We start from the raw sequence: 15773 nt of genomic DNA, 5'->3' as shown, positions 1-15773 counted from the left end.
TTTTGACATTCCAATATTATATGGGTGAACCCCAGCTATTCCTTAACCCAAATAGTATCTTAATACCCCTATCCCTCCTCCCCCCCACCCCCCGAATTCACCCCCCCGATTCTCCCCTCCCACCCTGGTCCCTCAGAAGTACCTACTCTAATATGTGCGTCCTCATATGAACTTCTCCGCATACGTCCATGTTTTTTTAAAGGCTAACCATTTCGCCCATTTTGTTCCCTCCCGGACTTCCTCTGTCTCTACCGAAAGGTCTTCAACGTCACCGGCCTCTAAGATATAGATTCCATTGACCCTGATTAACCATTCACGAATGCTTGGGCCTGCTTTCTCTTGCCATTTTTTTGGTATTAAGCTTTTGGCCACATTTAAGAGAGTGGGCGTCAAAGAGGCGTTGTACTTGCCCGTCCGACCCTCCGTCCCGTGAAACAAGCATACCCAAGGGTCTTCTCTGATCTCGGTCCCCGTTATCTCTTGTATTGTTTTGAGTACTTCTTGCCAGAACCTTTTGATTATTGGACACTCCCACCAGAGGTGGGCCATTGATCCCCTGGCGGAACATCCCCTCCAGCAATTACCAGAGGATTCTCCTTGCATCTTGTTTACCCTGTCTGGCGTCATGTACCATCTGGCTAGGCATTTAAAATTTGATTCTATTGTACTCGCATCTACTGCCGACTTATGTGTTGCGTTAAAGATATTCTGCCATGTTACATCGCTTGGTAATGTACCTAGCTCAGACTCCCATTTATTGCAATATAACGGCTTTATGCCTACCCCCTCTTCCCGCACTATTTTATATAGTTCTTTTGTTTTCTTTGTAATTTTGTTTTTCAGAAACAATTTCTCCATAGGTCTAAGATTCTCCTTATCTCTAATTGGACCTGGTAAACTTTTAATAAAAGATGCCAACTGATTATACCTCCATATATCTATGTTCATTAGGTCATTGGGCAGTGACAATTCCTGAAAAGAAATAATTTTGCCGTTTCTTGTAATATCCAATAATTGTGTTTCGTGCTTCCTTATCCAATTCCCTCCCACTTCTCTTAACCCTGGTGGAAAAAACTTGTTTTCCTTTAAATATATAAGTGGTGAATTAAATTCCCATGTCTTTTGTCTGTGTAATTGATCCCAAGTCCTTAAAGTGTGGCGTGTTATTATGTGTGTATTTGGACTTAATTCCCTAAAGTGTGGTGGATTCCAAATTAATTGGCATATATTTGCCGTGCTCAGATCTCTTTCTAATTTCACCCATCTATTCCCTATTGATTCTTTACCCCATTCCAACATTCGTGAAAGTACTATTGCTCTATAATAATTCTTAAAATCTGGGAGGGCCAGACCACCCTGTGTTTTGTCCCTGCTCAAGACCCCAAAGGCGATCCGTGGCTTCTTGTTTTTCCAAACGAATTTGGAAATAATGTTGTTCAGGGCTCTGAAAAAAGACTGTGCTAACGGAATTGGCAGTAACTGCATTTTATATAGAATCTTCGGAGCTAGAGTCATTTTAACAATATTGACTCGACCAAGCCAAGAAATAGGGGAATACATGCTTTTCTTTGTTTCCTGCTTAATCTCCTCAAGGAGGGGTATAAAGTTTAACTGGTATAATTTCTTAAGGGATTTTGTTAGTACTATTCCTAGGTAATCTATTTTTTTTCGCCATGGAAATTGAAAATATTCTTTAAGTTTGGTTACCTCTTGTTTCTCAATGTTGATATTTAGGGCTGCTGATTTACCAAGGTTCACCTTATAGTTTGAAAGTTCCCCGTATCTCCTCAGCGTAGCCAGGAGGTTCGGGAGTGAGATCCTTGGATTCGCTATGTAGAACAATACGTCATCGGCAAACGCCGAGAGCTTGTGTTCATCGCCTTCCACTATGCATCCGCGTATATCTGAGTTTTACCTGATTACCGCCAGTAGGGGTTCTAAAGTCAGGGCAAACAGAAGAGGGGACAGGGGACATCCCTGTCTAGTTCCGTTTTCCATCCTGACTTCTCTCGAAAATACACCGTTTACTTTGACTAGTGCAGATGGGGCCTTATATAGTGCCTTGATCCAGTTTAACATAGTGTCGCCCAATCCGACTGCCCTCAGTGTCTTTATCATGAACCCCCAGTCCACTCTGTCGAAGGCTTTCTCTGCGTCCAACGACAGTAGTAGACTGGGGGCCCCCCTCACTTTCATCGCCTTTATAACCAATAGTGACCTCACACCGTTATCCCTCCCCTCTCTGCCTGGGATAAAGCCCGTCTGATCAGGGTGTATCCAGTATGTCATTTTGTCCTTCAGCCTATTGGCTAATACCTTGGCGTATAATTTTGTATCGGTATTGAGTAAAGCGATCGGCCTATAGCTCGAACACAGTGAGCTATCTTTCGCCGCCTTAGGTATTAAGGCAATTGATGCCATCAAAGCTCCTTCACAGAATTCCTCCTGGCTCCCTATCTTGTTCCATATCTGACAGAGCTTGGGGGTCAGAATATCTTTAAATTTTTTGTAGAAGTAGGTGGTGAAGCCATCTGGCCCTGGACTTTTTCCAGAGGGAGATGTCTTCAAAGCCCGCTCAATCTCTTCCACCGTAATGAGTTCTTGTAATTCTTTTGCCTCGTTGTCCGAGAGACTTGGTAGGCCTGCCTCTCTTAAAAATTCATCTATCGTTTCTTCCTTTCCCAGAGTATTAGCCCCACCTTGTTTGACTTTATATAAAGCTGTAAAATATTTTTGAAACTCTTCGGCTATATCGCTAGAAGTATATTTAAATATCCCGTTTTTATTTTGGATCCTCTCTATGAAGTTCGTATCCCTTTTCTTTTTAACGACTGATGCCAGGTGTTTCCCTATTTTGTTACTCCACTTAAATCTGTCTTTTGCGTTTTTATACAGTATGCGTTTAGATTCCAGTTCCATTAGATCTTTTAGTTCTTCTCTTTTATGGATTAACTGCACTAGAAATAAGTTGTGGCCCCCATTGGCTGATTTATGTATTTGTTCCAACTGATGTATTTCTTCAATTAGCTCTGCCTTTCTTTTTTTCCCCTCTTTTTTCTCTTTGGCTTCCAAAGAAATCAATATGCCCCTTGTATATGCTTTCATCGCCTCCCATAAGACTGAACCTGAGACCTCTCCGGTATCGTTTATCTTGAGGAAGCCCTCTATTTCCTCCTGTATCTTACTATAGATGATTGGGTTGTCTATTAATTTTTCGTCTAACTGCCATGAAAATGGTGATCTCCGGAATCCCGGCATCGCCACCCTCATCAAAACCGGCGCATGGTCGGATAGAGTGGCAACGCCTATTTCCGTTTCCTTGACACAATCAAGTAACCTATGGTCTACCAAAAAATAATCAAGACGAGAATAGGACCCATGTACCGAGGAAAAAAAAGTATAATCTTTACTTTTTGCGTGTTGTACCCTCCAAGCGTCTATCAAATGGCAGTTGTGCAATTTCTGGCCAACTTTTTTTAATAGTCTCCCACTCATTCTCTGGTTACCAACTGTGCTATCCATCGCTGGGTCCAAGCAGAAATTCAGGTCACCTGCCACTATCACCTGTCCTGCCCTAAAATCTGCTAACTTATTTAGGATGTGTAGCAAAAATTGTGCTGGGTTGTTGTTTGGACAGTAGATGTTCACCAGGGTAAAAACCCTTTCTCCCATTCTAATCTTCAGAAAAAGATAGCGACCATCCCTATCCTCACATCTTTCTAATAACGCAAACCTAGTCCTTCTTGAGAACCCAATTGCGACCCCCTTAGCTCTCTTGATAGGTGAGTCGCTGTAGAACCAGTTGGGGAAGCACTTAGAGAATAATCTAATGTGTGAATCCTGTGAAAAGTGGGTCTCTTGAAGAAACACTACATCTGCCTTAAGTTGTTCTAATTCTCGCAAGATTTTGTGACGTTTAAGGGGGGAGTTCAGCCCTTTAACGTTGTAAGTAAAACATGAAAACTCTGTCATTTAGCTTTTGCATATTGCTGCTCGCTAGATTCACATCTTATGTTTTGCACTCTTTCCTTTGATACCTGCCGGACCTTTTCCACTCTCCTCCCCTCCCAGACCTCCCTCCACCCCAAACCCCATTCCCCCACCCCCCCCAACCCCCCCCGCCCTCCCCCCTTTCCCTACCTGCCTAGACCTGGCAGTATGTCCGCCGCCAAGAGGTATTGCTTCTCTCGGCATGCGACCGGCCAGACCAATGGGGTGTGACTCTAATGACGGATCGCCTCGGTCGCCATGCTCCCCCCCCCTAAATAGAAAAGGGGGGGGAGGAACATCGCGAGCGGGCGCCCATAAGGCCGCCTGTCCCCACACCGGGCGCCCTCCCCCTCCCACCCACGCACCCCCCCCGCCCCCCCCCCCCCCCCAAGGTTTCCAGGTGTCTGAACATCAACCGGGCTTTCCACCAATTATTTAAATACGGCTGGGACAGGGATGTCCAAATCATTACAAAAGTCTTGCATATTATCTATATATTTCAATCTGCATGTTCTGCCCGCTTTCACTACAATCAGTGAAGTTGGAAATCCCCAACTATATTTCATATTTGCCTTTCTCAGTTCTTCCAGGAGGGGTCGCAACTGCCTTCTCCAGGCCAGAGTCTCTGCCGAAATATCGGTAAAAAACTGGATTTCAACCCCCTCAAATTTTACTGGTTGAGCTTTCCTGAGGTTACTCCAGGCTCTTGCTTTATCTTCATAATGGTGGAACCTAATAATTATATCCCTGGGTTTATCCTCGCTGACATTTGGGGATTTCCTTAATCTATGAACCCTGTCAATCTTCAGTTCATCGTTTGGGTTTCGGTCCAGGATCGGGTTGAAGATGGCTTTCATTTTAGCATACAGATCTTCACCTCGTTGTTCTGGCAGGGCGCGCAGCCTCAAATTTTGTCTGCGACTCTGGTTTTCTTGCGCTTCTAATTTATAAAAGATGTCCCGTTGGGCTAGTTGTAGATCTTTTACCTGTTGTTTTAAGGTGACTATTTCTCTGCTCTGTTTATCTGAGGCCTCCTCTGCTGATTCTACTCGCTTCAGTAGGTGGCCCATGTCGGTTCTAACATTATGAATTTCTGTTTTAATTACCAGTTCCAGTTTGGCGAACATCTCTAGCAGCTCTATTTTGGTTAATGGTATTTCCATGCTGGTGTCTTCCATCGTACTTGGGGTTCCGCCTTCTCCCCTAGTTGATCCCCCGTTAGCCCCTTGGCTCTTCACTATTTCTTTCTTCTTTTCTTTCCCACTTTGCTGTTTATTATCTTGAGCTGGGTTTTTTGGGCTTCCCTGGTTTGTCTCCTTCAGGTACTTCTGAATAGAGCTAGTGTTCAGGCTCTCTCTAGGTTGCTTCGCCTCCGCTCCCCTTTGAGGGCGCCCTCGCATGTTTGTTATCTTCTATCTCCGCCTTGCCCTCCCCCCGCCTGCCTCCTCTAGTCCCTCTCTGTCCGCCCCCTCCTCTATGCTCTGTATCACCCCCCCGGCCTGGTCTTGATCTTACCAGACCTAGTGACTACCGTTGTATTTGGTCAGGGATAGGGCAGAGTGCTTGAACCTAAGCACTATCGTTACATTCTTAGCTGCTTAGCCACTTAACTATCCGGTCTTATGACTATTAGTTTCCTTATACTCCTTCACTGTACACCTGCAGCGGGGGGGGGCAAAGGGAGGCGGAGGGTGAAACCGTCCCAAAGGGAAAGGAAATGGCCGGCCAGACAAGACCACCATAGACGGTAGTGCCGCCCGCCTGTCTGCTCCCTCCCCTTTTTTTTTTTTTTTTTTTTTCCCAGTCTTATTAATTTTAAAGCAGCAGTGGTCTACAGTTTCTACAGTCTCTCCTGGGTTAGTACCTTTCTGCTGGTTTTAAACCTTTATTTACACCGGAGCCCATCAGACACTGTTATTGTATATGGTTCCACCATTACATGTTTGTAAGATTCCTTCCCGATCCACGGATTTCCACAGTATTGTTACATTTACTTGCCTGAATTCGCCGGGGTTCCCTCATAGGCTTACCGTCTCTACCTCAGGTTAGGCCCGGTGTCCCTGGAGATTGTGGGTGTTTTCTCCTCTAGGTTGCTGTGTGTCCTTCAATCCCGCCGTGCTCGGCGCATAGGATCCGATCCTCATCCAGCCCTCCAGGGGTTTATGATGTATCACTGGGGGGAAGGGTTGGGGTGCGGGGCCATCCGGAGACCCTCTAGGGAAGCCGGTGTGTTCCCCTCATCGATCCGAAGGGACTGGGGGAGCGTGGGGGTGAGCCACCCCGTGAGTCTCGGCGGCCCGTGGTGTACCGACCAACGCCACCGCCGCTGCTCTGAATGCGGCACGCTGTCAGTTCCACCTCTCAGGCAGCTTCGTTCACCTGAGCTGCTCCGCCGCCCGCTTCCTCGGCTCCGTCATCAGGCCCCTCCCCCACTACGTGTGCGTCACATCACGCACCTGACCTCCCCCCTCCCATAGACTTTTAAAGGGTGTTCCGCGGCTTTCAAATTTGCTGCAAACACCCCAAATTGTTTGCTGTTCGGCGAACTGGCGAACAGCCGATGATCGAGTCAAACATGAGTTTGACTCTAACTTGAAGCTCATCCCTAACTGCCATTAATGTCTAAAATGCTGGCAACAAAAGTGAGTACACCCCTAAGTGAAGAATGTCCAAATTGGACCCAAAGTGTCAATATTTTGTGTGGCCACCATTATTTTCCAGCACAGAGTTCACCAGAGCTTCACAGGTTGCCACTGGAGTCCTCTTTCACTCCTCCATGATAACATCACGGAGCTGGTGGACGTTAGAGACCTTGTGCTCCTCCACCTTCCGTTTGAGGATGCCCCACAGATGCTCAATAGGGTTTAAGTCTGGGGACATGCTTGGCCAGTCCATCACCTTTACCCTCAGCTTCTTTAGCAAGGCAGTGGTCGTCTTGAAGGTGTGCTTGGGGTCTTTATCATGTTGGAATACTGCCCTGCTGCCCAGTCTCCAAAGGGAGGGGATCATGCTCTGCTTCAGTATGTCACAGTACATGTTGGCATTCAAGGTTGCCTCAAGGAACTGTAGCTCCCCAGTGCCAGCAGCACTCATGCAGCCACAGACCATGACACTCCTACCACCATGCTTTGTACTCTTCACCTGGTTGCCGCCACACATGCTTGACACCATCTGAACCAAATAAGTTTATCTTGGTCTCATCAGATCACAGGACATGGTTCCAGTAATCCATGTCCTTAGTCTGCTTGTTTTCAGCAAACTGTTTGCAAGTTTTCTTGTTTATCATCTTTAGAAGAGGTTTCCTTCTGGGACGAAAGCCACGCAGATCGATTTGATGCAATGTATGGCATATGATCTGAGCACTGACAGGCTGACCCCCCCACCCCTTCAACCTCTGCAGCAATGCTGGCAGCACTCATACAGCTATTTGCCAAAAACAACATCTGCCTATGACGCTGAGCACGTGCACTCAACTTCTTTGGTCGACCATAGCGAGGCCTGTTCTGAGTGTCCTGTTAAATCGCTGTATGGTCTTGGCCACCGTGCTGCAGCTCAGTTTCAGGGTCTTGGCCTAGGCCAGTGATGCCGAACCTTGGCACCCCAGATGTTTTGGAACTACATTTCCCATGATTCTCATGCACTCTGCAGTGTAGTTGAGCATCATGGGAAATGTAGTTCCAAAACATCTGGGGTGCCAAGGTTTGCCAACACTGGTCTAGGCCATCTTTATGTAGAGCAACAATTCTTTTTTTCAGATCCTCAGAGAGCTATATTTGAGACTGGGTGACTAAATGTAATTTACAGTTTGGTAAATATAGTTTAAAATAAAATCACATTTAAGCCACAAGTATTCTCTATAAATAGGTATTATTAGTTTGACATCACTGTTAATGTCTCTAGCTCTGTCCCTCATCACCTCCTCCCATGCTTGCCTCCAGGACTTTTACGAAGCCTCTCCAATCCTATGGAATGCCTTACCCCAATCTGTCCACTTATCTCCTACTCTATTAGCTTTTAGACGATCCCTGAAAACCCTTCAGAGAAGCCTACCCTACCCACACCTAACAACTGTTTTTTCATTTTCTCCATCAGTTCACTTCCAATAGTTATTACCTTTTGTTTCCACTTGGCCCTCCCCTCTAGATTGTAAGCTCTAATGAGCGGGGCTCTCCTGTATTGATTTGTATTGTAAGTGTAATGTCTGCCCTCATGTTGTAAAGCGCTGTGCAAACTGTTGGCGCTATATAAATCCTGTTTAATAAACCCAATCACTAAAATCCCACATAATCTTTTAAGTATTAATTTAATTTTAAAAATCATTTGCAATCATTTACATTAACAGCTTTCATTAAAATAATACCTGTTAACCTTCCCATGAAAGTTCTTAGGGCGACAATTGTCTATCCCTGTCACCTGAGTGCTCATCCTCTACTGTGTTATGTGCTTTCAGTGGCAATTATAAGCAGCCATGCTGATGCTCAATGCACAGGCCTTCTTCCATTGTCATCATCACAAAACAAATGACATGCAGTTGATACTGGATTGTATGCATGTAGACATGGGGGGTTAGGGGGCATCTAAGAGGAAATCAACAGCAAGGAGAGGCAAAAAGGGAAGAGAAAAAAAGAAAACAGTTTTTTCTAAAGGAAATAGTGTGGTAATAATTTTTGTTACACAGTGCTTTAGCAAACAAGTAGACATTCATAGTACTGGAGGCTTCCTCCCACAGCTAATTTTCAGGAACCCCCACTGGGGTTCTCGCATGTAATCAGTGTTGGGTGCATTTGCTGGTGTGAATGCACCCTTAGACAAGCAGGAACTGACATGCCTCCAACTTTCTCTCTGATCACATTCTGCTAGAAGGGAATGTTGTTATGTCATTTGAGAGAGAGACAGACGTAAAAGGGAGCTGCAGGATGGTGGAATAGGCGCCTTGCCACTGAATACCAGAGAGTGGCTGCACACCAAGCACTAAGCAGAACATTTTCTTTACCGCATTGGCTTCTTAGACATGTGTAGAACAAAAAAATTTGTTTAGTTTATTTTCGATTAGTTATTTACATACATTTGTTTAGGTAAATTTGCTTAACCTGTTTATTTTTGTTTTCGGAATTTGTTTTGTTTATACGAAGCAAAACGATTTGAATTTTCAGAATTCGAATTCAAATCTATTTGAAACTTTTTTAATTCATTTAGAATAGTATTCGAAATTCGAAAAGCTTTGGAATTTGAAAAGTTTTCAAATTCGAATAGTTTTTGAATTCGAATAGTTTTCTAATAGTTTTTGAATTAGAATAGTTTTTAAATTAGAAAAGTTTTCAAATTTCTATAGTTTTCGAATTTGAATAGTTTTCTAATTGTTTTCCAGTTTCCAAAGAGAATAAAATAGAATAGAAAATAAAATAAAGGAATAGAATAGAAAAAAAATAATAGAAAATAATATAACTGAAAATAAAAGAATAGATTATAAAAGAGTAAAATAGAACAAAATAGAATAGTAAATAAAAGAACAGAATGGAATAGAATAGAAATGAATAGAATAGAATTTAAAAGAAGAATAGAATAAAATAGAAAGAATATAACCATCTTTTGAAATTTGAATAGAAAAGAATAAAATTCAAAAAACAATAGAATATAATTGAAATAGAATAGCAAAGAATATATTAGAATAGAAAACAACAGAATAGAATAGAAAGAATATAACCATCTTCCATTCTTTTCTATTCTATTCAAAACAAATTGATTCTATTTGAATTTTGGGAAATGCTTATATTCTTTGTATACTATTCTATTGTTTTTTAAATTCTATTCTTTTTCTACTTGTTAATTCAATTCTATTTCTTTCTATGCTATTATTTTAGTTCATATTCTATTCTTTTCTATCCTATTCTATCATTTTCTATTCTATTCAAAGTCAAATTTATTCTATTTGAAATTCGAATTTCGGAAGATGGTTATATTCTTTCTATCCTCTCCTATTCTGTTGTGTTTTTCTATACTATTCTGTTATTTTCTATTCTATTCTAATCTATTCTATTGTTTTTCTAATTATATTCGTTTCTATTCTATTAGTCTATTCTATTCTTTTTTTTCTATTCTATTTATTTTTTATTCTTTTCTTATGTATTCAAATTCAATTTGAAATTCGAATTTCAGATCCAAATTCAAATTTGAAAACTATTCGAATTCGAAAACTATTCAAACCGATTCGAAAACAATTCAAATCTATTCAAATTCAATTTCTATCCAATTTTTTAAAATTATTTCAGATTTGTTGAAATTCGGTACTATTGTAATTTGGAAATTCGAATTCATCCAAATTTCTGAAAAATTAAAATTTGCCCAAATTTCAATTCAGAACGAAATGAACTGCACATGTCTATTAATCACTTGCCGTCAAATCACGTAAATGTACATGATTAACTGATTGACAGAGTGATGCTCTGTAAAGTAAAAACAATCCTAGCGGCTAATTAGCCGCTGGATTGCTTTTACACCTCCCTAATAAATGCACTTTTTTTTTCTCTACAAAAATATGTGCATGTATTATTTTTTTACCAAAATGTGAACTTGTCATTTAAAGGCTCTGGGCTAATCAAGCAATCAATATCCACACTAAACAGATATAATAGTTTCCTAGGCCTTCGCCCCTTTAAAAAGAAACCCTTAGTCAATGGCCCTGCAATAAACTAAAAGGACACAATTTAAAATCAAGAAACTTATGGTACATCTATTGTATCTTTAAGCATGCATGATTCACTCACCACTTTGATAGGTGTGTGGTTTTGGTAACTGTTCATCTTGTGTGTCGCTGTATGATGCATGCATGTTTCTTGCAGTAATTCTTTCTACAAAATAGACCGTAAAAAATTGATATTCTGAATAAAATGAATTCCAAATATTATACATTCAAATAACTGCAAACATCACAATTGTAATTTTGGGTGAGACGGGGTAGCTTATTTCTTCCAAATACCTATGAGAAAACATTTTATTTGGCCTTAGAGCAGGCATTATCACTGATAAAAAGAGCCTTTCATACTGGACATTTGGAGCAAAATAATAATTATGTGAAATTAAGAAGACCATTCATCTTTTGGCCTCATGCACACAGGACTTTTTTTTTAACTTTTAACCAGCAACGATTTTGCAGAAAAAAATGCTGGATGCTTGTAAAAGTGTCTAAAGCTTTTATAACTTTTATGAGCTTTTACAGGCAACAAGCTCTTGGGCGTTAATTCATTTCATTGCCCAAAATATATTATTTATTCTTGGCTTGAAGAAGGAGTGACTGGGCATGCTTCAAAACATGTCACGCCCACTCTGACGTCACTTCCAGTTGCCTGGATTCCATGCTGGTCCTGACAGCATGGCTCTCCATCTTGGATCAGAGACACAGTGTTTACTACCACTGGTCGCCTGCAACTTCCAATGCAGCTGTCTTTACTCCCAGAAGGCAATGGACGTTGTGGATACCCTCTTGTAAGTGTTTTTAACCCTTCCTTGTCATTAAAGTGTTTTATATCTGCACTTAGAAGCGCCATCTTCTCTGCTTTATATTATATATTCTGACCATTGGAATTAATTAATGCTCAAGAACTAGCTTTTAGGCACTAGCTTTTTAGGTTTAGCAGCTTCTAGCAGATTTTAATAGCATCAAGCAATTTTTCTGCCCAAACTCTGCTGCTCCTGGAAACAGTGGCAGTGGGTTTTTTTTCTGCCTCTAAAAGCTCCTGCCACTAAAAGCTGCTATAAGCCTGTGTGTGCGCGCAACATGGAGGGGCATTTAGGGGCAGGGAAAAAAAGTCAGACGCCCATAGGAGCAGCTTTAAAAACGTCCTGTGCAGTGGTGGCTGGTGCTCAAAATGTTTGGGGGGGGCGAAAACAAACTGAAAAATTAAACTGTTGGTAATGCAGGCCTGGTCTGTACATCTACTGTGCCCATTATGAGGGGTTCCCACCATCTCTGTGCTGAGTCTGGGTCTGTACACCCGCTGTGCCCATTATGAGCGGTTCTCACCATCCCTGTGCTGAGTTACCGGGTCTGTACACCTGCTGTGCCCATTATGAGGGGTTCCCACCACCTCTGTGCTGAGTCCATGTCTGTACACCTGCTGTGCCCATTATGAGGGGTTCCCACCAACCCTGTGCTGAGTTCCCAGGTCTGTATACCTGCTGTGCCTATTATGAGGGTTCCCACCATCCCTGTGCTGAGTTCCCAGGTCTGTACACCTGCTGTGTCCATTATGAGGGGTTCCCACCATCCCTGTGCTGAGTCCTAGTCTGTACACCTGTGCCCATTTTGAGGGGTTCCCACCACCCCTGTGCTGAGTTCCCAGGTCTGTACACCTACTGTGCCTATTATGAGGGGTTCCCACCATCCCTGTGCTGAGTTCCCAGGTCTGTACACCTGCTGTGCTCATTATGAGGGTTCCCACCATCCTTGTGTTGAGTTCCCAGGTCTGTACACCCACTGTGCCCATTATGAGGGGTTCCCACCATCCCTGTGCTGATTTCATGGGTCTCCTGTACATGTGCCCCCCCTCTCTGTACATATTACAACCCCTCCTGTACATAACCCCCCCTCCTGTACATATTACCCCCCTCCTGTACATATTACCCCCCTCCTGTACATATTACTTCCCTTCCCTGTACATTTTACCCCCCTCCTGTACATGTTACACCCCCCCTTCATGTACATTTGTACAGATGTTGCACTAATTACTGGGGTTAAAGCTGATGCTGCCTCGCTGGCCTGGGCTGCGAACTGAGATCCCTGCATAACAAAGGGCTGCAGTAAATCGGGCTACCTCTCCTCACATTCCAGAGATCCTGGCCGGGACTAATCTGCCAAACTGTCAACTCCCCGGAGTACACAGCAAGGACAGCAGAGCAGTAGCAAAGCTACCTAGTCCCATAACAGAGTAGTAGAGAAACTTGGAGTTTTGCCAGAAATAGGTCTGTTGCTTACCTGCACGCAGTCACAGCACCAGAGACAGAGCGGCTGCAAGTTCACTTCGGGATACTGAAGAAAAAAAAAAACCATGGCTCGGGCAGTGCGTTCCACAGAGCTGAATGGCTGTCACTTCCAGTTTATCACTAGCACAGGGAAGCCGGAAGTGACGCCACAACTCAGAGGGAAAGCACCGACCAGCGGTGCCAATCAAAAACAAGGCTACCATATTAACACTACGGGAGAAAGTATTCAGGCGCATTGCATTGCACCACAAAGCAGGTCAAAAGCACGCAAATGAAGCTTCTCGTCTGCAATCACGTGATTGCATAGACGTCACGCTTCCTATAGTGCACTGTGTCTGGCGCCCGAACACAGTGCACTTGTGCACTTAAAGGACATTTTATTATTTTTAAAGGGCCCTTTAAAAAAAAATGTAATTGTTTTTTTTTTTTTTTTGACTGCCTTGAAGGGGTGGGCAGCGCCCGTGCGACAGGCCGCCACTGGTCCTGTGTGCATGAGGCCTTCATATTATTCAATATTTTCTAAGGAGAAAACTTAATTTTCAAAATTCTTTAGGATAATATATTTGATTTGATCAACTATTTATATGAAATCATTTTTAATAGCCACTAGGGTGATCAACTTAGTGCAAATAAGTGAAACCACAAAGAAAGTTATGTTGATAAAATTTTTAGGATGTTAGCTTGAATTTTGCATATTTTTTTTTTTTTACACAAATTGGACTTCTGGGTTGGAAGGAGTCAGTCTACTCGCCAAGGTGCATCTCATAGCTTTTAGCCCCCTTGGTCCTCCAAAAAAAACACACAGGGTATATTTTAGCAACATACAGCACATCCTTAACCTATATCCTTCTAGATTTGTCTCTCACTGTCTCGTCACTACATTCTTATGCCCCGTACACACGATCGGACATTCTGACAAAAATCCATGGATTTTTTCCAACGGATGTTGGCTAGCAGATAGCAGATAGCCCGGGCCAACTCTCTATCTGGTTATCTCTAGCCCCTTTTCTAGCTAGTGAGAATATATGGTTAGTTGGATATATTCTATATATGTCTATTTACAGGCATCTTGGGCATGCTCTGCTATTAAGAACCAGCAGGGCCAATAAATATTATTTAGGAGCTCTGCTGTGATGCATATAGTTTCTCTTATAAAGTGATGTTTTTAGTTAATATTTTTTACCCTGGAATGTGCTGATCTTCAATCAGAGTTGCTGCTAGTATTATGCCCTGTACACACGGTCGGACATTGATTGGACATTCTGACAACAAAATCCATGGATTTTTTCCGACGGATGTTGGCTCAAACTTGTCTTGCATACATACGGTCGCACAAAGTTGTTGGAAAATCTGATCATTCTGAACGCGGTGACGTAAAACACATATGTTGGGACAATAAACGGGGCAGTAGCCAATGGCTTTCGTCTCTTAATTTATTCTGAGCATGCGTGGCACTTTGTGCATCGGATTTGCATACGCACGATCTGAATTTCCGACAATGGATTTTGTTGTCAGAAAATTTTATAGCAAGCTCTCAAACTTTGTGTGTCGGAAATTCCGATGGAAAATGTGTGATGGAGCCCACACATGGTCGGAATTTCCGACAACAAGGTCCTATCACACATTTTCCGTTGGAAAATCCGACCGTGTGTACAGGGCATAAGATGTTGAGACTAGTTATTATGATGTACTTGTTTTAAATTATTTTGATGTTTAAACAAGGCAGGTCAAACTTACAGCCCATGGACACAGGTCACCTCTGCCTGCTAAAAGTGGGTGTAAAGGGAGACAAGTCTCTACAAAGAAGGTGACAGTGGACAGGATATAATAGTCAGTGTGGCCACAGCATCAAGCAGGCAGTGTCAGGTGGTAGGTAAGAATAATGCCGCGTACACAAAATCCACGGTTTTGTTGTCGGAAAGTTCGGTGTACGGGGCATAATAGTCACTGCTTCTCCATTTTTAAAACTCTTGTGACCCAAATCCAGCTGTGGACCCATTTACCATGGGTCACTGTCCCTGCCCACTAATGTTGAAGCTAAAGTCAAAAAGACAGTGTACAGGCAGTGCAGTGACATTGATAGCTCCCCACTTGTTATTAAAGCGGAGTTCCGCCCCCCAAAAAATTAAAAGCCAGCAGCTACCAAAAGGGGAAGCTACTGACTTAATAATAGAACACTCACCTGTCTCACGGTCCAGTGATGCAAGCGTACAAAGCCTCGCTCCTCTCCCCCTACTTTCAACGGTGCCGGCATTCTTATTCCCCGTACACACGATCGGACATTCTGACAAAAATCCATGTATTTTTTCCAACGGATGTTGGCTAAAACTTGCATACACACGGTCACACAAATCTTGTCGGAAATTCCGAACGTCAAGAATGCGGTGATGTACAACACGTACGATGAGCCGAGAAAAATGAAGTTCAATAGCCAGTTCGGCTCTTCTGCTTGATTCCGAGCATGCGTGGAACTTTGTGCGTCGGAATTGTGTACACACAATTGTGGCCACTGGGTGACGTGGCCAGGTGGCCCAACCTCTTACCTAAATAACCATATGTCAAAGCAGAGAACAGGAATTCGAAAGGAGGTCTCCCAAGAGGCGGGAGCATTTTTATTTTTTGGTTTAGCTGGCGGCGTGATTGACGATGGATTTACATCGAGGGGCACTATTTGTTTATTTTTTAACAAAGGAATTGTCAAAAACTTCTCTCTTGTGTTTATTATTTTTGACACTTTTTTGGTGAATGAGTAGGGGTACTATGTACCCGATACTCATTTACATGGGGGGGCAGGATCTGGGAGG

At 42.8% G+C, this 15773-nt stretch overlaps 1 protein-coding gene across 1 annotated transcript in view; it reads right to left on the bottom strand.

The window, feature by feature from the left end:
* The window catches only part of GFRAL (GDNF family receptor alpha like), a 128229-nt gene that overhangs the window by 19362 nt on the left and 93094 nt on the right, over window positions 1-15773 (bottom strand). The window contains exon 8 of the mRNA XM_073626683.1: window positions 10755-10838. Within this exon, the coding sequence (XP_073482784.1) occupies window positions 10755-10838 (84 nt within the window). The remainder of the gene's footprint in view (window positions 1-10754; window positions 10839-15773) is intronic.

This window comes from Aquarana catesbeiana, linkage group LG04 (assembly GCF_042186555.1).
Source record: "Aquarana catesbeiana isolate 2022-GZ linkage group LG04, ASM4218655v1, whole genome shotgun sequence".
Classification (NCBI taxonomy): domain Eukaryota; kingdom Metazoa; phylum Chordata; class Amphibia; order Anura; family Ranidae; genus Aquarana; species Aquarana catesbeiana.
This window is presented reverse-complemented; position numbering and strand designations above follow the sequence as displayed.